Here is a 22500-nt window from a genome sequence, read left to right as displayed (position 1 = left end):
TCATTTGGCAAATATTTAAAAAAGAAAAAACAATACTTCACAAGAGGCTGAATAATTCTGACTTTAACTGTATATCTCTCTCTTTCTGTGTGTTTCAGCGGCGTCGGGTGCGGAGGACGTGGCTCTGTATGTGGGTATGGTGACGGTGGCTCTGTGTCTGGCTCTGCTGCTGGTGGTTCTGGTTTTGGTTTACCGCAGGAAGAAGGAGGGTTTGGATGCAGACGTGGCCGACTCCTCCATCCTCACCACCGGCTTCCAGCCCATGGGCATCAAGCCCTCCAAGCCAGGTGTGTGGGCACCGCGTAGAGCCGCCCGCTGCAGTACGAGATACAGCTATATATACTCTCTATAACTGTGTGTGTTTCACTCATCCGCTCATCAGTGACACTGTGCCGCCTGTACACACAGATCTGCTCATGCGTTCCAGTTCTGACAGTGTGTTTTGGAAGTTTTAGTTTTGTTAGTCATACTTTTGTAATTAGGTCTTAGATTTATAAGTATATTATATAATTATAATTTTGTAATATATATACACATACAGTGCTCAGCTTAAATGAGTACAGCCCATTTTGTAAATGAATATTTTCCTACACTTCTCAGTGAATATAGGCAGTGTGTTTTGGTGCATTTAAACAAAACATAATTCTTAAACAGAGATATTTATTAAAATAATATTTAAGTCACCAAACATATTGAGAACTTGAAAGATAATACAATTAAATTCAAGCTAAATATTGCAAAATTTAATATTTTTCTATAACATTTAAAAATATTTACCGTTATCATAAGTTATTTTGTTATGAGGTCCAGATTTGGCTTCAGCACTGACCAATATAATGTATATGCACAAATATAATATTGTACAGCTTCCTATTAAATATATGAATTTAAAAGAGAGATTTGTGAAGGGTGTACGTATATATGCTGAGCACTATATATATATATATATATATATATATATATATATATATATATATATATATATATATATATATATACTTTTTATTTTTTAATTAATATTAGTTTGTATTAGTTTTATTTATTTTATTCATTTTAATTTTTATTTAATTTTATATATTAAATTTGTTTCTTTTGTTTATACATTTTTTTATTTTTATCTATTTCTATTATTTTATCTATTATTTTCTATTTATTTATTTCTTTTTCAAAAAGTTATCAAACTAATTTGTGATAATTTTTGTAAAATAATTTTAATTAATTAATTAATTGAGATCCAGTACTTTTGTGCAGACTATTTTTTTTATTTTATTTATTTATTTATTTTTATTTGTGAGATTAATTTGAAATAATTTTAGGAGGCAAATTTTAAATTAATAAATGAACTCTGTGTCTCTCATCAGTGACCCTGTGCCATCTGTACTTGAAAATGTGCCCATGTGTTTGAGTTGTGCTATGTGTTAAAAAAGAAATTCATTAATTTTCTTTTCGGCTTAGTCCCTTTATTAATCAGGGGTCACCACAGCGGAATGAACCGCCAACTTATCCGCCATACGTTTAATGCAGTTGATGCCCTTCCAGCTGCAACCCATCACTGGGAAACACCCATACACTTTCATTCACTCACATACACTACGGCCAATTTATTTCTTAAATTCACCAATAGCGCACTGTGGGGGAAACCAGAGCACCCGGAGGACACCCACACTAACACAGGGAAAGCATGCAGACTCCACACAGAAATGACTACTAGCCCAGCCAGGGCTCGAACCAGCAACCTTCTTGCTGTAATTTGATTGTGCTACCCACAGTGCCACCATGCTGCCCCTTTCAAAATAGTATTCAAATCAATCTCAATATGGTCCGCTTTTGGTAATGCATTTTACTGCATAGCGGTCAAAATAGGACGAATAAGCTCATAAATGGGACAAATTCTGCACCTTTATCACCTTTATCAATTATTATTATTAATAATAATTATTTGAGATTCAGTTTGTAGTGTTTTAAATATTTAAGAAGTACATTTTTCTTTTATTTCATTTTATTATCAGATTTTGATTGTTTAGTGTTTATTTATTTATTATTTTTTCCTCTATTATTGTTCCATGTATGTGCAGTCATGGTTTGTGTGTCATCTTTACCGTGGTAAATGCGAGTGATTTTCTTGTTTTCGTCTGCTGCAGCTCTGCTTTTATTTCAACATATAAATCAGCGTTTACTGCGGTAACCAGTGAAATGAGCACAGAAAGCTGCATTTAAGGTGTAAAATGTAAAGCGTGACTGGCAGCTCTGTGTGCCATTGATCGTGCTGCTAAACAGGAGGAGAAACATTGATTTATTTCCCAGCAAGTCGCTGCGTGCATGGATTTAAGCATTGCTTTGAATTTCAATTTGTGTTCTCACTTTTAAGACCTAGGGCTGCTCGGATATGGGAAAAGTCATAAGCACGATTATTTGTACATAATTATCACAATTATTGAAAAGGATTTTTTATATTATTTTATTTTCAGATTTGTTTATTTTTTATATTGAATTAATTAATTAATTAATTAATACTTTATTTTGTTTTGTTTTTTATTTTATGATATTTGTTTATTTACCTTTATTTTTAGACAAATTTTTTATGTTATTCTATTTTTAGATTTAGATTTATGTTTTATTTTTATTTTTTTATTTGTATTTTTATTTTTAGCTTTAGTTGTATATCATTTGATTTTTACATTTATTTTATTTGCTTAATTTTATTGTTACTTTATTTTATTACATATAATATTTGTTTATTTTTAACTTTATTTTTATAATAATATTTCCAGATTTATTTATTTTGTTTATTTTATTTATTTATATTTTATTTTATTTTAGGTTTATTTGTAAAAGATTTCCTTTTTAGATTTATTTATTTATTAACTAATTAATTTATTTATTTGCTTATATTTTGTTTTGAGCTTTGTTTTTATATTATTTTATTTTTAGATCATTTTTTTCTATTTTATTTATTTCTATTTTATTTTTAGCTTTATTTTTATATTATTTTATTTTCAGATTTATTAATTTTTGTATATTTAATTCATTTATTTCTATTTTATTTTGGGGTTTATTTTTTATTATTTTAGGATATTTTTTTATTTACCTTTATTATTATGTTATTTTATTTTCAGATTAATTTATTTATCATGTTTTATTTTACTTTAATATTAACTAAATGATTAAACGAACTAAATTATATATATATATATATATATATATATATATATATATATATATATATATATATATATATATATATATATATATATATATAATTATATTTTATTTTTTATTATTATTATTTCATTTTTTTTTAGTTTTGTATGTATATACATATTGCAATTGCATATTGCAGACACATTACATATTGTATGCAGATGCCCTATATAATCATCACAGTCAATGTAAAATTTGTTTTTTTTTTTCCAAATAGTCATCTTGTGTAATTATATTCAGATCACAGTGTCAGTTTTTTGTACAATATTGTGCAGCTTTAGGTTTGCATGTTTTGTGTGCAGGAAGCTCTTATCTGCTGTAGCGTGATGTTTGCATGTGTTTTCTGTGTGTTTTGTGTGCAGAAAACTCTCACCTTCTGACCATCCAGCCGGATTTGACCACCAGCACCAGCAGTTATCAGGGCTCGCTGCGCTCTCGGCACGAGGTTTCTAGTAAATTCTCCATGAGTAACGGCCCGCTGCTGGATCCGCTGCCGAACGGATCACACACACTGCACAACGGCAAACTCAGCAGCGATGCAGATGACTTCATGAGCAGACTTTCCTCGCAGACTTACTTGAAGACGCTTCCCAGAGAAAACGGAAACACCTCGTACGGCACTTTCAACTTCCTGGGCGGACGACTGACGCTGCCCAACACGGGTGAGACTCCATTCAGGAGATAAACTGGACAATATATTCAATTCAGTTCATGCTTGTTATATTGCGCTTTTGCAATGAAGATTGTTTTAAAGCAGCTTAACATAGAAGTTCTCATGAATTGAAACTGTGTCAGTCCAGTTTTCAGAGTTGAAGTTCAGTTCAGTGTGGTTTAATTTTCACTGCTGAAAGTCCAAACCCTGAGCAAACCCATCAATGCGCAGCTCCACAAGTCCCACACCAAGCAAGCCAGTGGCAACAGTGTAACTTACTTATATAACTTACAATAAACTTATTTTAGTTTTAGATGCATTTTTTGTATTTATTTTTGTATTTATTTGAATTTTTCTTTTTTATTTTCTTACTTTTTATTTTTAGGTTTATTTTATTTTTTTAATTTTTTTATTATATAAAATTTTTCTTTAAAGATTTTTTATTCTTTTTTTATTTTAATATTTGATTTATTTATTTAATAATAATTTATTTATATTTTATTTGTAGATAAATTTTTATACTATTTTATTTTTCAATTTTTAATTTTCTAAATATTTTTTAATTTACTTATATTTGAATTCTATTTTACAAGTATCTATTTATTTACTTATATTTTTTATATTTTAGGTTTGTTTTTATATTGTTTTATCTTTGATTAATTTATTTACTTAGAATTTATAAATTTTTTACTTTATTTTTAGATTTTTTTATACTATTTCAGTTTTTTATTTTATTCATTTACTTATATATTTTAAGGTTATTTTATATAGTTTTTTTATTTATTTATTCACGTGTATGTTATTTTTAAGTTTATTTTTATATTATTTATAATTATTATTATTATTTTATTTTTAATTGATGAATTTACTTGTATTTTATTTTCAAGTTTATTTTAAATACTTTTATTTTCTTATTTATTTGTTAACTTATATTTTATTTTTATTTATTTTCTATTTAATTATTTACTTGTATTTTATTTTTAAGTTTATTTTTATAATATTTTATCTTTAGATGTATTTATTTATCTACTTAAATTTTGTGTTTTTAAACTATTAAAATGTTTAAATAATTTTATTATATTATTTTACTTTTTTTGTATTTTTTGTTTTTACTTTCTTTTGTTTTTAAATTTATTTTTATATTATATTATTTAATTTTTAATTGATTAATTTACTTATATTTTATTGTCATTTATCTTGTGTAACTTTATTTACTTGCTTATATTTTATTTTTACATTTATTTAATTAATTTTGTGATATATATATATATATATATATATATATATATATATATATATATATATATATATATATACATATATATATATATATATATATATATATACATATATATATATATATATATATATATATATATATATATATATATATATATATATATATATATATATATATACAGTTACAACTAAATCCATTTTTATTGCATTTTTTGATTTTATACACAAGTATATATTTATTTGTATTATTAAACTTAATATATTTAATTTTCTAAAATGAAATTTAAATTCAAATAATTATCTGAGATCCTGAACCAGACAAATAGACATTTTTGAATATTTAGATTATGTGAAATAGCATTAAATCTTGTCCATCAATCGCGAGAGATGAGATGTTTCTGTGCTGTGTTTGTGTGTTCAGTGCTGGAGCTTTTAGTTAAACTACAGAGACGCAATTTAACACTGAAAGGTGAAGTGATCCAATTACATACTAATCCACGCAGTTTTATGTAAATCTGTGAACACCTTCTGAAGACAAGCTTCTTTTTAAGAAAACAGTCTAAGAAAGTGCCTCCATTTCTACTCTAACGACTGTATTTTGACAATGTGGAGTATTGGATGGCTGGATAGCAACTGCAGTAATTGAGGAAGCTCTTGTTTCTGCTCACATTCACACACAGCTCTGAAACTCAATCCGCTCGGAGGACATCAGTTCAGTTCATTTACACTCATTAATGTCCTTAATCACAGACAGAGCTTCTGCAGTTCATCACACCACACTTTAAACAGACTCTAGGGCTGTTTTTTAGGATGTTTTGGGTCTAAGGCTGCTTTTGTGTTGACTTCATGAGCTGAAGGCCTCTGTGATTGCAAAAATACCATATTTGTATTGTCCACAATGAAAAAAATAATCTAACATTAATTATTTCCTATATTTTTGCAAGTCATAATCTTTCTGAATGTGGACAAATTTTAAAAAGTTCCCTGACTATGACCCAGAGAAGTTTCTGAAATTTTTATTTTTTTATTTTGTACAAAATAATATAATAAGATGAATTGCATGCCAGTTTTATTTATTTATTTTTTTACATATTATTTTTGTTTTGTTTTATTTAATTATGTATTTTAAGATTAATTGCATGCCATTTTATTTATTTATTTAGTTATTTATTTATTTATTTACTTTAGTTATTTATCTTATGATTAAATCCAGGCCAAGGTTTATATCATTATATTTTATTTATTTTACTTTTTTTTCATTGTAAGATTAAAGGCATGCCAAGGTTTGTTTTATTATATTTATTCACATTGTTCTATCTTAAGATAAAATATATGCCAAAGTTTAATTTTATTTAATTTTAATATATAATATCCTAAGATAAATTGCATGTCAAGGCTTTAATTTTATTTATTTTAATTATTTTATTCATAAGATTAAATCCATGCCAAATGTTAATTTAATTAATAAATTTATTAATTTATTTATTTATTAATTTATTCATTTATTTTATCTTACGATTAAATGCATGCCGAGGTTTATTTTATTTTATCTGTAGATTAAATGCTTGCCAAGTTGCCAAGGTTTATTTATTTATTTATTTATTTATTTATTTATTTATTTATTTTACTTATTTGCGTATTTTATCTTAAGATTAAATGTATGCCAAGGTTTATTTATTATATTTAATAATTATATTGTTTTATATTAGGATTGAATTCATACCATGTTTTATTCTATTTTATTTTATTCTATATTATTTTATTTTAATTTATTTTATTTTAAGATTAATTTCTTGTCAATGTTTATTTATTATTTTATTATTATTTGTTTTTATATACTTAGTTATTTATCTTACGATTAAATGCATACCAAGGTTTATCTTATTATTTTTTATTTATTCAAAATTTTTTATTTATTTATTTTAAGATTAAAGGCCTGCCAAGGTTTATTTTATTATATTTATTTATATTGTTCTATCTTAATATTCAATGTATGCCAAGGTTTAATTAAATTTTTTTATATATATATAATATTTTAAGAATAAATGCATGCCAATGTTTATTTTATTAATTTTTTTATTTTATCTTAAGATTAAATGCATGCCAAGGTTTATTTTATTTTATTTATTTATTTATTTACTTACTTATTTTAACTTAAGAATAAAATCATGCCAAAGCTTTAGTTTATTTTGTTTTAATATATCTTAAGATAAATTGTATGCCAAGGCTTTTATTTTTTTTCTTTATTTATTTTTTATTTTTTTTTATTTTTTTTTACTTATTTATTTATTTATTTATTTTTTAAGATTAATTGCATGCTAAGGCCTATTTTCTTTTGTTTGTTTTTGTATTTTATAGTTCTGCTTTTGTTTTGTTCTGCCCTCCTTAGTTTTGTTACACACCAAGAAGTTTAGGTTTATGATCCAGAGTTTTATTCTGATAATTTTTGATTTAATATGTTATTATATATAGGATATGCTTTCATTTTGTATTGTGCTGTCAATTTGAAAGTTTACACCCAGCCAAACACCACTCAGAAAGTTTTTATTACTTAATTTAATAAACATATCGATCCCTAAACACATTGCAACTTTTACTGAAAAGGCAGAAACACTAGTGACATTAGTTGATCTCCAGCTTCAGGACAGAAAGTCTGATGCATCTGAAAGCTCTGATCTGGACTGTGGATTTGTGAAACTACATTTCCTTGTGTCACATAAAGCCGTCTGTGAGCGTGCGACAGAAGCCAGCGTTCAGACGGATCAGATGAGACTAACTCGTCTCTTTTGTTCATGTTTACATCAGGAATCAGCCTGCTCATCCCGCCAGAGGCCATTCCCAGAGGCAAGATTTACGAGATTTACCTCACTATTCAGAAGAAGGAAGACATGAGGTGAGAGACGCACACAGAAACCACTGCACACTATAGAAAGACCTGACACAGAACAACCTGTGAGTGTGGGTTTGTACTGGTTTAGCTATGCTTATGAGGACCTAATTGTTCTTACTTATAGTGCATCCGGAGAGTATTCATAGTGCTTCACTGTTTCCACATGTTTTAATGTTACAGCCCTTTTCCAAAATGGATTACATTGATTTATTTCCTCAACATTCTACACACAATCCCTCATATTGACAATGTGGAAAAAGAGTTTTAAAATTGTTGCAAATTAATTAAAAATTAAAAAGCTGTAAAATCAGATGTACATCAGTATTCACAGGCTTTGCTCAATACTTTGTTGATGCACCTTTGGCAGCGATTACAGCCTCAAGTCTTCTTGAATATGATGCCACAAGCTTGGCACACCTGTCTTTGGGAATTTTCGCCCATTCCTCTATCCAGCACCTCTCAAGCTCTATCAGGTTGGATCGGAAGCGACAATATACAGCCATTTTCAGAGATGTTTAATAGGATTTAGGTCCAGGCTCTGGTTGGGCCGCTCAAAGTTGTTGAGTGAAGCCACTCCATTGATATTTTGGCGGTGTGCTTTGGGTCATTGTCCTGCTGGAAGATGAACCGTCGCCCCAGTCTGAGGTCAAGAGCACTCTTGTGCAGGTCTTCATTAAGGATGTCTCTGTACATCGTTGCATTCATCTTTCCCTCTATCCTGACTAGTCTTCCAGTTCCTGCTGCTGAAACACATCCCCACAGCATGATGCCAACACCACCATGCTTCACTGTAGGGATGCTGTTAGCCTGGTGATGAGCGCTGCCTGCTTTTCTCCAAACGTAACGCCTGGCGTTCACTCCAAAGAGTTCAAGTTTAGTCTCATCAGAGCAGAGAGTTTAGTTTCTGATGGTCTGAGAGTCCTTCAGATGCCTTTTGGCAAACTCCAGGTGGGGAGTGTCTTCCGTCTGGCCGCTCTACCATACAGATGCCTGATTGGTGGATTGCTGCACAGATGGTTGTCCTTCTGTAAGGTTCTCCTCTCTCCACAGAAGAACGCTGGAGCTCAGACAGAGTGACCATCGGAAAATTGATCACCTCCCTGACTAAGGCCCTTCACCCCCGATTACACAGCTTAGATGTCCGGCCAGCTCTAGGAAGAGTCCTGGTGGTCAAACATCTTCCACTTACGGATGATGGAGGCCGCTGTGCTCATTTGAACTTTCAGAGCAGCAGAAATGTTTCTGTAACCTTCCCCAGCCTTGTGCCTCCAGACAATCCTGTCTCAGAGGTCTACAGACAATTCCTTTGTCTTCATGCTTGGTTTGTGCTTTGACATGCACTGTCAACCCTGGGCCCTTATATAGACAGGTGTAGCCTTTTCAGATCATGTCCATCAATTGAATTGAGCACAGTTGAACTCTAATGAAGCTGCTGAAACATCTCAAGGATGATCAGTGGAAACAGAATGGACCTGAGCTCAGTTTAGAGCTTCACGCCAAAGGCTGTAAAGACTGATGTACATGTGATTTTACAGATTTTTCTTTTTAATAAATTTGCGACTATTTCAAAAACTCTTTCTTCACATTGTCATTATGGGGGATTGTGTGTACAATGTTGAGGAAATCAATCAATTTAATCCATTGTGGAATAAGGCTGTAACATAAAAACAAATGGAAAGAGTGATATGAATACTTTCCGGATGCACTGTACTCATCTTACTTCTTATAGATGAGTCTATGCATCTATGTCCAGACAGACTAGACCACAGGTGTCAAACTCAGTTTCTGGAGAGCCGAAGCTCTGCACGGTTTAGTTCCAAATCTAATTAAACACACATGATCAAACTAAATGAGTCCTTCAGGCTTGTTTGAAGCCTACAGGTAAGTGTGTTGGAGCAGGGTTGGAACTAAATTGTGCAGAGCTGCTGCCCTCCAGGAACTGAGTTTGACACCCTTGGACTAGATGATGATCAGATCAGATCTTGTTGTGCAGATCACTGGCTGCTGGCAAACGTCTTGCGCAGACAATACTTATACCACTGTATATGTACAATTAATGACAGAAATAATGTTTGGAAATGTAAATGGATATTTCAAACTCGCATGCAACAGAAACATATAGAAATAACCAGCTTTAAATCTCTTTAGGTGAGAATACTAGTGTTGTTTTGCACAGTACTGTATATTGATCTTGCCATGAAATAACTATAAGCTGCTGATGTGGCAGTAAATAAATAAAGAAATGAAAAGTATGTAAATGCGTGTGCAGCGACCTCAGCGAGAGGAGTGTGCTCTTCAGTTGTAGTGTTTCTCAGTGGGAGAGCAGCTCAGGTTATTTCTGCTGCGGCTCCTGCTGTGTGTCAGTGCAGATGTGAGAGTCAGATCTTGATTCAGCAGCAGTTATAGATGTTTGACTGGTGTGTGTGTGTGTGTGTGTGCTCCAGGCTGCCGCTGGCGGGCTGTCAGACGCTGCTGAGCCCCGTGGTGAGCTGCGGACCGCCCGGCGTCATGCTCACCCGGCCCGTCATCCTCTGCATGGACCACTGCTCAGATGCCTGCCTGGAGAACTGGGCCATCCGGCTTAAGAAGCAGTCGTATGAGGGCACCTGGGAGGTGAGTGTGTGTGTGTGTGTGTGTGTGTGTGTGTGCATTACTCCCTAAAGATTGTTTTGGATAATTCTTGATCAAAATAGCTTGCCCTGGTGACTGAAAGGTTTGAAACCAGTAAAATCCTTTCTCATGTCAGGTCTGTTTATACTGTCAAGTGCAGCGGGTAGAATAATGTAACCCCGCCGGTCCTACACCACCCAACCCGCTCCAAGCTGGTTTCATACTAGCAACCTTCCGCATGGGAGTCGGGTGCTTTACCAAGTAGGCTAAATACCTTGGCCTCTAGCATCTGTCGCTAGAGCACCTTTAACGTCAACGCTTCCCATTCACTTTGAATGGGTGACGTCAGGCGTTGCTGAACTGCATTGTGGATCCGTTGGCGCCGCTTCAGAGGCGTTGCTCGCTGCAGAAGTTGGGACTAGCTCACCTTTTCAAGCGCCAACGGAAGCGTTAGCCAATCAGACAGGGGCGCAACTACACATATACTGAGAGGTATGCGGGTTCAAGTTTTGTAACTAAAATAAAATAGTTTTGAACAAAAAAGTTACCAAAAGGCCTGATTTATCAATATGACACATAATAAATTTATAAAAACATGTATATTGTATAAAATGGATCTTGATAGAAGGATTAAAAACATTTCAGTTCCAAAAAATTTGAATATTCGGACAATTTGTTCATGTGTCAACTTTAACAGGGTTAAGAATCATTATAATCAAGTATATAATATTTATATAGGTGAATTTTTAATCCAAATATTTTATCTGAAATATCGGTTTATGTGAAATAGGTCTGTACTTACATAAACATACATTTTGTGTGATCCCTCTTATTTAGGCAAAATAATTAAATAATTAATAATAAACAATAATAAAGAAAGAAAAAATTCAGATTAATCTTATAACTTTTGACCTCAACTGTACTGTATGTATGATTTGACAGTTTTATTTTGATAAAAATTGTAAAAAAAAAAAAATCTAAAGTTACATTTACATGAACACTTTACACTTGGCTCTGCGACTGCATGTTATTGTGTTGATTTTGAATTAAAATGTGTGTGCCAACGTATGCAACTCATGGTATAATTTTTTATTTATTAAAATACAATATTATACTCATACAAAATGCAAAAAAAAAACATTTTTAACAAAACATATTTATTTATTTATTTATTTTATTTGAAACTTTTAGTAAGGATAATTTCAAAAATAGTTTTGGCACAATGGCGTCCCCCCATGTGTGGCGCCCCTATGCGCCGCATATACTGCATACCCCCTTTTTGCGCCACTGCAATCAGATCGCTGTATGCAAATACACCAGCTAGACAGTGGCCTATTGCTGACTGAATTTCATTGGCTGACGCTGCTATGAGGATCAGGTTAGCCCAGGGGTTGGCAAACTCGGTCCTGGAGGACCGGTGTCCTGCACAGTTTACCTCCAGCTCTAATCAAACACACCTGCTCATAGATTTCTAGTGATCTTGAAGACACTGATTGGCATGTTCAGGTGTTTTTGATTAGAGCTGAAGCTAAACTATGCAGGACACCGGCCCTCCAGAACCGAGTTTGCCCACCCTTAGGTTAGCCCCAACTTCAGACACACCTTCAGTCAAGTGTTGACGCTGAAGCTCATCTCAACTCAACTCACTTTATTTCTATAGCACATTCAACAAACCACAATGGGTGCCAAAGTGCTGCACATAAAACAGATCAAATTAATTCAAAATGATTAGGTAATCAATTTATTGGAAGAAATATACTTTTTAAAATAAATTCTCATGGACAACACCCTTGAAGAACTTTTTACAGTGTACATAAAACAGATAAAACACATGCAAATATACACAAAACCAAAATACATGAACTCACATCACATGATTAAAAGCTGAAGAAAATAAGTGTGTTTTCAGTGACCTCAGAAGTTTGAGCTGTTCTTAAAGAGAGTGGAAGATCGTTCCAAAGTCTTGGAGCCGCTACTGAGAAAGCTCTATCACCCCGACATTTTAAGCGTGACCGTGGAACTTGCAAATAGAGTCAACCCTCCCGTTTTTCCCGGGATTCCCCCGTATTTTACAGTTCTATCCCGCTATGATCCTGTAAAGGTGTTTTCCCGTATTTCTCCCGTATTTTCAGTGTTTCTCTTAAAGGTGACAAGAAACATTAAATAGCCGAGCCTCATACTCAACCCATAACGCCAAACCACCAGAGGCCGCCCCTTGCTCTTAAATGTGAGTCTGTTCTGTTTAGGCACGAAAACACTTTGAAATAAATATAAAAACGGCGCGATTCCTCTTCCTTTTCATTACAGGTGCCGTCACACCTCCTATGCAATCCTCAGAACAGTCATATAATGGTGCGTGACTGTCAGCTGACGCACTCTATAGTGATAAACAGACGCTGTTTCCCAAACGGATTCTGTACACGCGATTTGAAGTGGAGCGAAAGTTTGGCTTTTGGGTGTGTGTTTGAACAGACATATAATATCTAAAGATGTCGATCTGGGTGTTTTTTTTTTTTCAAACACAACTAATTTCGTCTTAAATGAACATAAAAAGTTAGAAAAGCGGTCGAATGCTTTCATTACATTGGCAGATGTGTGCATTTTTAAAGTGACAACTGTTATTTAATGTAATCAAACAAAAAAAATCTAAATAAATAAGATTCATTTGTTTCTCTTTAATCAGAATGTGTACGTTATACAGTGAAGAAAAGGTTAGAGAGATTTGATAGCTTGATTCTATTTCATTATAGTAGCTATTAATTTTATAAACTGAACTGTTTGCTCATTTGTTTGCTGCTAATGTATATAGTTATTTTTTCTTTTGTAAATAATAATAATAATAATAAAACATATTACTGACCATTTAACTGTTTTTTTACAATGAAACAGCTCCAAATGATCCTACACTGCAAAAAATGCTTTTCTTACTTAGATTTTTTTTGTCTTGTTTCTAGTCCAAATATCAAAAAATTCCTAAATCAAGAAGAATGTTATACACAAGCACAACATATTGTCTTGTTTTGAGAAATAATATGCCAATATTAAGTGAGTTTTTTCTTAAAATAAGCAAAAAATTCTGCCAATGGGGTAAGCAAAATAATCTTACGTCAAAAGAAAAAACAAGATTAATTTGCTTACCCCATTGGCAGATTATTTTGCTTGTTTTAAGGAAAAACTCACTTAATATTGGCGTATTATTTCTCAAAACAAGAAAATATGTTTTGCTTGTCAAGAAAATTCTTCTTGATATAAGACATTTTAGATTTTTAGACTAGAAACAAGACAAACATTTTAAACAAGAAAAGCATTTTTTGCTTTCGTAGTAATGTAGTAATTTGGGGATTTATTTGCTATGACGAGCCCCAACTTCAGACACACCTTAAGTCAAGTGTTGACGCTGAAGCACATCTCAACTCAACTCACTTTATTTCTATAGCACATTCAACAAACCACAATGGGTGCCAAATCGCTGCACATAAAACAGATCAAATTAATTCAAAATGAAAAGGTAATCAATTTATTGGAAGAAATATACTTTTTAAAATAAATTCCCATGTTTTAAAAAACAAAGGAACCTATGGGGGACAATCCCAATGTTGACAGGTATGGGTTGGTGCATAATAATTAGCTCAGAAATATACTTTGGGGACAGGCCATGGAGGGATTTTAAAACATACAACAGAATTTTGTACTGAATTCTAAACTGGATTGGCAGCCAGTGTAGAGAAACCAGTACAGGTGTAATGTGCTCTCGTTTTTTTGTGCCTGTTAAGAGCCTGGCAGCTGCGTTCTGAACCAGCTGCAGACGCGAGAGAGAGGGGAAAAGAACAGCTATGGCAACTAGGGTTGGGCATCTAAGCTATAATGCCGATCCGATACGCATCTCGATACAAAGAATACGATCCGATATATTAGCGATACATTTGTGACATATTGCGATGCGACACGATACGATTCACACCCATATCACGATACAATGCGATAATTCAGCACTAACTTATTAAATCAAGTTTATGAGATGATGTAAGAAAGGATGCTGTGCCATTGAATGAGTTTGATTATTTATTAACCAAGCAAAACCAAGACTTTTTTTACAAACTGGCTTTTCTCTCAGAGCCAGAGTGTCAGTTTACAGTAGAGAGCCATTTTGGAACCTATAGCACATATTATTTAAGGATTTTCAAGATAAACAGAATGTATAAGTGCAATAAATATTAAAAATACATATATTTGCACTCTTTCCACATAAAGGTTTAGCATTGCACAACAAGAATTGTGATTTAACTTTTCAACTATGAAAACAAGTTTTACAAAGATATATTGTGCCACTGATTATTCAAAACTTAAGGTGGTGAACTAGCAGTGTTATGCTGCGTTGAAACATCACTGTCACTGTAAACAACAGGCTAATAAAAATATAAATAAATAAAAATTAACAGGAGGTGTTTAAAGCCTTCGTTCTCCGTGACAATAGGCTGAAAATCTTTGCAGATGAACAATGCAATAGCATTCGTTATTGGCGTAGAGCGCACGAAACTGTTGCGCATGGAAAAAACTTGCAATGCTTTTCTCACCACTTTTGGAGCTGGTACTCTAGCTACAGTTGAAGCAGAGCAGGAAGCCGGGGATGCAGGAACACTGGAAGATGCTTCCACAACAACACCGTGGCGCCGCTTCAAGTGAGATTTCAGATTAGTCGTACTGCCCGTGTATTTTACAGATGCGCGGCACATTTTGCAAATTGCATCTGTCCTGTCATGTCGTCCATCCTTTTTCCAAATCCATAATTGTTGCCATACTTTAGATTTAAAACTCAGTGGGGAATAAAATGTTTGTTTTGCTTCTCACGCTTTCTGAGGACACACCACTAGCTTCATCCACACAGCTGATACACTGAGTTGTGTACACATCCGCAAGTCCGTTGCTAAGGCATACTTTATGTAGGTCGATTAAATTATGCGCCAAAAACAGGTTGACAACACTTGTTAATAAATAAAAAATACATTCTATATTAAAAATATAAGCTGTATCTCGGAAAAACCGATGCATCTCGCAAAAACCGATGCATCTCGATTTGCTTCCAAAATTTCATTCATCCTCTGCTGCTCAACCGATGCACTCGCATCGTGCACGCGCATGACCGCGTATTGATACATATCGGTTAATCTTCCCATCCCTAATGGCAACACAAGAGGTACAAAAAGGGGCGACGTGCAGGTTTATTATTGCCAAAGAAAATGTGTTTTAAAAGTGATAAAAATCACAAATATGAAATAAAATCTTTAAATAAATAAAAACCACAATATAATTTTAGAATGTTATAATTTTAACAGAGTGCAATTGTAAGTCTGTTACATTAAGTATTGAACACGTCACCATTTTTTCTCTTAAACCATATTTTTAAAGGTGCTGTTGACTTGAAATGCTGTTGACTTGGTGATTTCGCCACAGCCATATCACCCTGCAGCCCAAGAGCGGTTACTCACTGAAGCTAAGCAGGGCTGAGCCTGGTCAGTACCTGGATGGGAGACCACTAGGGAACACTAGGTTGCTGTTGGAAGTGGTGTTAGAGATTCCAGCAGGGGGCGCTCAACCTGTGGTCTGCGTGAGTCCTAATGCCCCAGTAAAGTGAAGGGGACACTACACTGTCAGTGGGCGCCGTCTTTCGGATGAGAGGTTAAACCGAGGTCCTGACTCTCTGTGGTCATTAAAAATCCCATGGCACTTCTTGTGAAAGAGCAGGGGTGTAACCCGGGTGTCCTGGCCAAAGTACCTCTATCAGCCTATACGAGCATGGCCTCCCAATCATCCCCTTCCACCGAATTGGCTCGATCACTGTCTCTACACTCCACCAATAGCTGGTGTGTGGTGAGCGCACTGGCGCCGTTGTCCTGTGGCTGCCGTCGCACCATCCAAGTGGATGCTGCACACTGGTGGTGGTGTGGAGAGACCCCCCTCATGATTGTGAAGCACTTTGGGCGTATGGCCATACACAATAAATGCACTATATAAATACACATACACATTAAAATTTTTCCCCAGATGTCAGAAACATCTAAAATAATCCATAAATACAAAGAAAACTAAACTAATGAGTTATATGTAATAAAAATTAAATGGCAGACTGAAAAAGGATTAATCTATTTTCACAACTGGAAAAAAAATTAAATAAGGCTCCATATCTTCATGCAAAAATATAATTTAATGTCTTTCTTTGGGTGAAAATGACAGTTTCGCCCACTTCAAACAATCACACACCACCAGATCAAACTCCATCATCTTAATTGATCGCCGTTGTGGCAGTAAATCTCGCTTCTCATCTCCTCAACTACGCTTCATATTAATTCTGTCTGAAGTGTGTGCATGTGTTCCTGATGCTGCTCGCTCACCTTTCCTGCCCTTTCCTGTCTCATCATCATCATCCTGCTTTTGAACTCAATGTCTTACAGAGGCAATTGGTATCGCCATAATTTCCAAATCACCTCTCAGACACATATAGTTGAAGTCAGAATTATTAGCCCCCTTTTGAATTTATATATATATATATATATATATATATATATATATATATATATATATATATATATATATATATATATATATATATATATATTTCCCAAATGATGTTTAACAGAGCAAGGAAATTTTCACAGTATGTCTGATAATATTTTTTCTTCTGGAGAAAGTCTTATTTGTTTTATTTCGACTAGAATTAAAACAGTTATTAATTTTTTAATAACCATTTTAAGGACAAAATTATTAAGCAATTTTTTTTTTTGCAATAGTTTACAGAATAAACCATCTTTATACAATAACTTGCCTAATTACCCTAACCTGCCTAGTTAACCTAATTAACCTAGTTAAGCCTTTAACTGTCACTTTAAGCTGTATAGAAGCGTCTTGAAAAATATCTAGTCAAATATTATTTACTGTCATCATGACAAAGATAAAATAAATCAATTATTAGAAATAAGTTATTAGAACTTTTATGCTTAGAAATGTGTTGAAAAAAAAATCTTCTTTCCGTTAAACAGAAATTGAGAAAAAAAAAATAAACAAGGGGTCTAATAATTCTGACTTCAACTGTGTGTATATATATATATATATATATATATATATATATATATATATATATATATATATATATATATATATATATATATATATATATATATATATAAATCATGGAATAGTACGTCTTAAAAAATGTACAAAAATAAATTAAATTAAATAAATAATTCTATAAACATACTACTCTATAGATTAGTCTTTAATAGATTGCATCACAGTAAACTACTTATTGCCGAGTTCAGACTGCCTGATTTTCAAAGTAGTCGTGTCACAGATGTTTTCACACTGCATGACTATCTGCGCTAGCGTTTCGTCGCTGCTTTGTTTACACTGCAAGATGGATCGGCGACAGGGACTTTCACATTGCATGACTTTACTATAAGAAGAATCGCCGACAACTTCGTCCAACCTACGTCTCACAGCCAAAAACACGTCGTATATCTTTTGTTATTAACTACATAATGAGAAAGAAGCCTTTAATGGGGTAGAACATGTACATGTTTGCTCACCTGGGTTTAAAGGAATTAGCCATTTCTCCTCAACGTTGATAATAAACTAATTTCTTTCTGTATGAAACGTCAAACAGGCACGGTTGCTCCTGTCAAACCTCCACTAGTTTTTCCTCCATTTCGTGGGTCCAAATAAACCGAAAATGAGCGCTTTAAACTTCTCCCCCAGCCTCCCGCTGGCCTGCAGCAGGTATACACGCACACACAAGTGAATGCCGCTCTCTCATTGGCTGTTTGCGATCGTTGTGTTATTTTCAGTCAGAACTCAATTCACACGGCATGATTTGAATCGCCGACAGCTCCAGATATTCAGCTCACCAAATATCTCACAGGCATCGGCGACTCAACGGCGAATCTCTCAGATTGCGTCTTTGATAGTTCACACTGTGTGATCGTCACTCACGTGCACGAGCAGCGATTTGCCTGTGATTTCAGGTGCTTGTCGGCGAGTCAAAATCGGGGCTAAAATCACGCAGTCTGAACTAGGCATTAGGTATATGCTGATCTCATATACATATTATTATAAATATATATTATTTATGTATTTAATTTGTTCACAATTCTAAAGGAATTCGAAAGGATCGACGTCTTCATGCAAAATATAGTTTATTGTATTTAGTTAGGGTAAAAATGAAATAATTTTGCTCAATTCAAATCATTATACACACCTCTTCTCATCTCCTCAACTGCACCCCCTCATATTAATTCTGTCTGAAGTGTGTGCATGTGTTCCTGATGCTGCTCGCTCACCTTTCCTGCCCTTTCCCTCTCATCATCATCATCCTGCTATTGAACTCAATGTCTTACGGAGGCAAATGGCCTGTATCGCCATAATCATTTTAAATGGCCTCTCAGACAATAAAGCACTGAAGTGTCTCCATCAGCCCACTCCTCATTTCACCTATATCTCTCATACCTTCGCATTTAATCTCCATTTAATTGTACGGATCTTTTCCTCATTTTGGTGCGATGGCCATCAGCGCCCACAGTTAAACCGATGCGGGACGAGTCCTTCATTACGCTTTTTTTTTTTTTTTCCGAATATCTGCGAGGAAGAGGAGGCGGAGGAAGAGAGTGAAGGTCTTCTTTCATGCTTGATACTGTGCATAAATTATTCAGGCTCCTCGGTGTGGCGGCAGCAGAATGAATAGGCCTGTCTTGGATGGAGGGTAAAGCAGCCCTTTTAATCATCCACTGCCCCAAATATAGCCCGGCGGCGGCAGGTCGACGCTCTCGGCCAGGTACGGCAGACAAAAGAGGAAAAAAAAAGCCTGGGAAGTTTGTCCTGGAAGGAGCCTTGGCTGACAGACTCGCTGCAATTAATTTCTCCAGAGGACACAGATCAGCAGAAGAGAGTGAAATATAGTCCGGGGATAATATTATGAATATCGTTATTTGTCCACTTTCTGATCTACCTGCCAGCACCTCCTTATTAATATAAAAAATATAAATGATTATTATTGTTGTTGTTGTTGTTATTATTATTATCATTTTTATTATTATTATTATTATTATTGTTGTTGTTGTTGTTGTTGTTGTTGTTTTTGTTGTTATAACTATTATATTATTATTATTATTATTATTATTATTATTATTATTATTATTATTATTATTGTTACTGTTATTATTATTATTGTTATTACTATTATTATTATTATTATTGTTGTTATTATTATTATTATTATTATTATTATTACTATTGTTATTATTACTATTATTACTATTAACAATTATTAATATTATTGTTATTATTATTGTTACTGTTGTTGTTATTATTATTATTATTATTATTATTGTTACTGTTATTGTTATTATTATTATTAATAATATTGTTATTATTATTATCATCATTATTATTATTGTTATTATTATTATTATTATTATTATTATTATTATTATTATTATTATCGTTGTTATTATTATTATTATTATTATTATTATTATTACTTATGTTACTGTTATTATTATTATTATTGTTATTATTATTATTATTATTAATAATATTATTAATATTATTGTTATTATTATTGTTACTGTTGTTATTATTATTATTGTTGTTGTTGTTGTTATTATTATTATTATTATTATTATTATTATTATTATTATTATTATTATTATTACTGTTACTGTTCTTTTCGGCTTAGTCCCTTTAGTAATTAAGGGTTGCCACAGCGAAATGAACCACAAAATACAAAGCCATATACATATATAAAACTTATGAGTGCACTCATTTGCCTTTTTATTAGGTACACATTACTAGTACCGGGTTGGACCTCCTTTTGTGGCATAGATTTAACAAGCTACTGGAAACATTCCTCAGAGATTTTGCTCCATATTGACATGATAGCATCACACAGTTGCTGCAGATTTGTCGGCTGCACATCCATAATGTGAATCTCCTGGTTCACCACATCCCAAAGGTGCTCTATTGGATTGAGCTCTGGTGACTGTGGAGGCCATTTGAGTACAGTGAACTCATTGTCATGTTCAAGAAACCAGTCTGAGATGATTGAGCTTTATGACATGGTGCGTTATCCTGCTGGAAGTAGCCATCAGAAGATGGAGACACTGTGCTCATAAAGGGATGGACATGGTCAGCAGCAATACTCAGGTAGGCTGTGGCGTTGACACAATGCTCAATTGGTACTAATGGGTCCAAAGTGTACCAAGAAAATCTCCCCCACACCATAACACCGCCACCAGCAGCCTGAACCACTGATACAGGCAGGATGGATCCATGTTTTCATGTTGTTGACGCCAAATTCTGACCTAACCGAATGTGACAGCAGAAATGGAGACTCATCAGAGCAGCAACGTTTCTCCAATCTTCTATTGTCCAGTTTTGGTGAGTCTGTGTGAATTGTAGCCTGTTTCCTGTTCTTAGCTGACAGGAGCGGCACCCGGTGTGCGGTGTGTAGCCCATCCGCCTCAAGGTTGGCCGTGTTGTGTGTTCAGAGATGCTCTTCTGCAGACCTCGGTTGTAGCGAGTGCTTATTTGAGTTACTGTTGCCTTTCTATCAGCTGGAACCAGTCTGGCCATTCTCCTCTGACCTCTGGCATCAACAAGGCATTTGCGCCCACAGAACTGCCGCTCACTGGATATTTCCTCTTTGTCAGACCATTCTCTGTAAAACCCTAGAGATGGTTGTGCGTGAAAATCCCAGTAGATCAGCAGTTTCTGAAATACTCAGACCAGCCTGTCTGGCACTAACAACCATGCCATGTTCAAAGTCACTTAAATCCTCTTTCTTCCCCATTCTGATGCTCACTTTGAACTGCAGCAGATCATCTTGACCATGTCTACATGCCTAAATGCATTGAGTTGCTGCCATGTGATTGGCTGATTAGACATTTGCATTAACAAGCAAGTAAGACAGGTGTACCTAATAAAGTGGCCAGTGAGTGTGTAATTATTTTTCCCAAGTTTCTCTTTCACAAAGAGAATATTTCTAATCATAATAGTTTTAATAACTAATTTCTAATGACAGGTTTGTTTTCTCTTTGTCATGATGACAGCACATAATATTTGACTAGATATTCTTCAAGACACTGGTATTCAGCTTAAAGTGACATTTAAAGGCTTCACTAGGTTAATTAGGGTAAAGTTAGGGTAATTAGGCAAGTTATTGTATAACAGTGGTTTGTTCTGGAGACAATCATAAACAAATATTGCTTAAGGGGGCTAATAATATTGACCCAAATAGGATTTAAAAAATGAACAACTTTAATTCTATCTGAAATAAGACAAATGAGACTTTCTCCAGAAGAAAAAATATTAGCGGGAATACTGTGAAGCATTTCCGTGCTCCATTTAAATATCACTTGGAAGGCAAATCACTTTGCCCTTACCTGTATTTATAATGTTACCTGTTTATAATAGCCACTCTCTGTCAGGTACGGCAGACAAAAGAGGAAAAAAAACCTGGGAAGTTTGTCCTGGAAGGAGCCTTGGCTGACAGACTCGCTGCAATTAATTTCTCCAGAGGACACAGATCAGCAGAAGAGAGTGAAATATAGTCCGTGTCCTTATCGAACTGCGGGAAGATTTTTTTTCCCTTCTGAGTCGTTTAAAAAAAAAAGATCATAAAAAGAAAAGCAAAGCGGCAGACTTCATTGTGGTCAAATGGAAAGCGGCGAGTGCCAATACTAATTTCTCTGATGAAGATAGTGGCTTATTTTATTGATTGCTGGATGTAATTTCCTGGCCCGGATCCTGAGGTGCATGACAGTCTCTGTATTTGATTAGATAATGGTGCGAGTCTTTCTGATGAGACTCCTGCATGAGATTTTCTGTCGCCACATTTCCCACTTGCCTTTTCTCTAATTAA

At 33.7% G+C, this 22500-nt stretch overlaps 1 protein-coding gene across 5 annotated transcripts in view; it reads left to right on the top strand.

Moving 5' to 3' along the window:
- unc5a (unc-5 netrin receptor A) overlaps positions 1–22500 on the top strand; it is a 521085-nt gene that overhangs the window by 432090 nt on the left and 66495 nt on the right. For 3 of the 5 annotated variants that reach the window (XM_021481072.3, NM_001114465.1, XM_073921710.1), the window contains 4 exon segments: positions 99–320; positions 3564–3863; positions 7898–7985; positions 10427–10595. In XM_021481072.3, the coding sequence (XP_021336747.1) occupies positions 99–320; positions 3564–3863; positions 7898–7985; positions 10427–10595 (779 nt within the window). 5 annotated transcript variants of the gene reach the window in all.

Source organism: Danio rerio, chromosome 14, assembly GCF_049306965.1.
Source record: "Danio rerio strain Tuebingen ecotype United States chromosome 14, GRCz12tu, whole genome shotgun sequence".
Classification (NCBI taxonomy): domain Eukaryota; kingdom Metazoa; phylum Chordata; class Actinopteri; order Cypriniformes; family Danionidae; genus Danio; species Danio rerio.
Note: the sequence above shows the minus strand (reverse complement) of the source record. Positions and strands in the feature narration are given on the sequence as shown.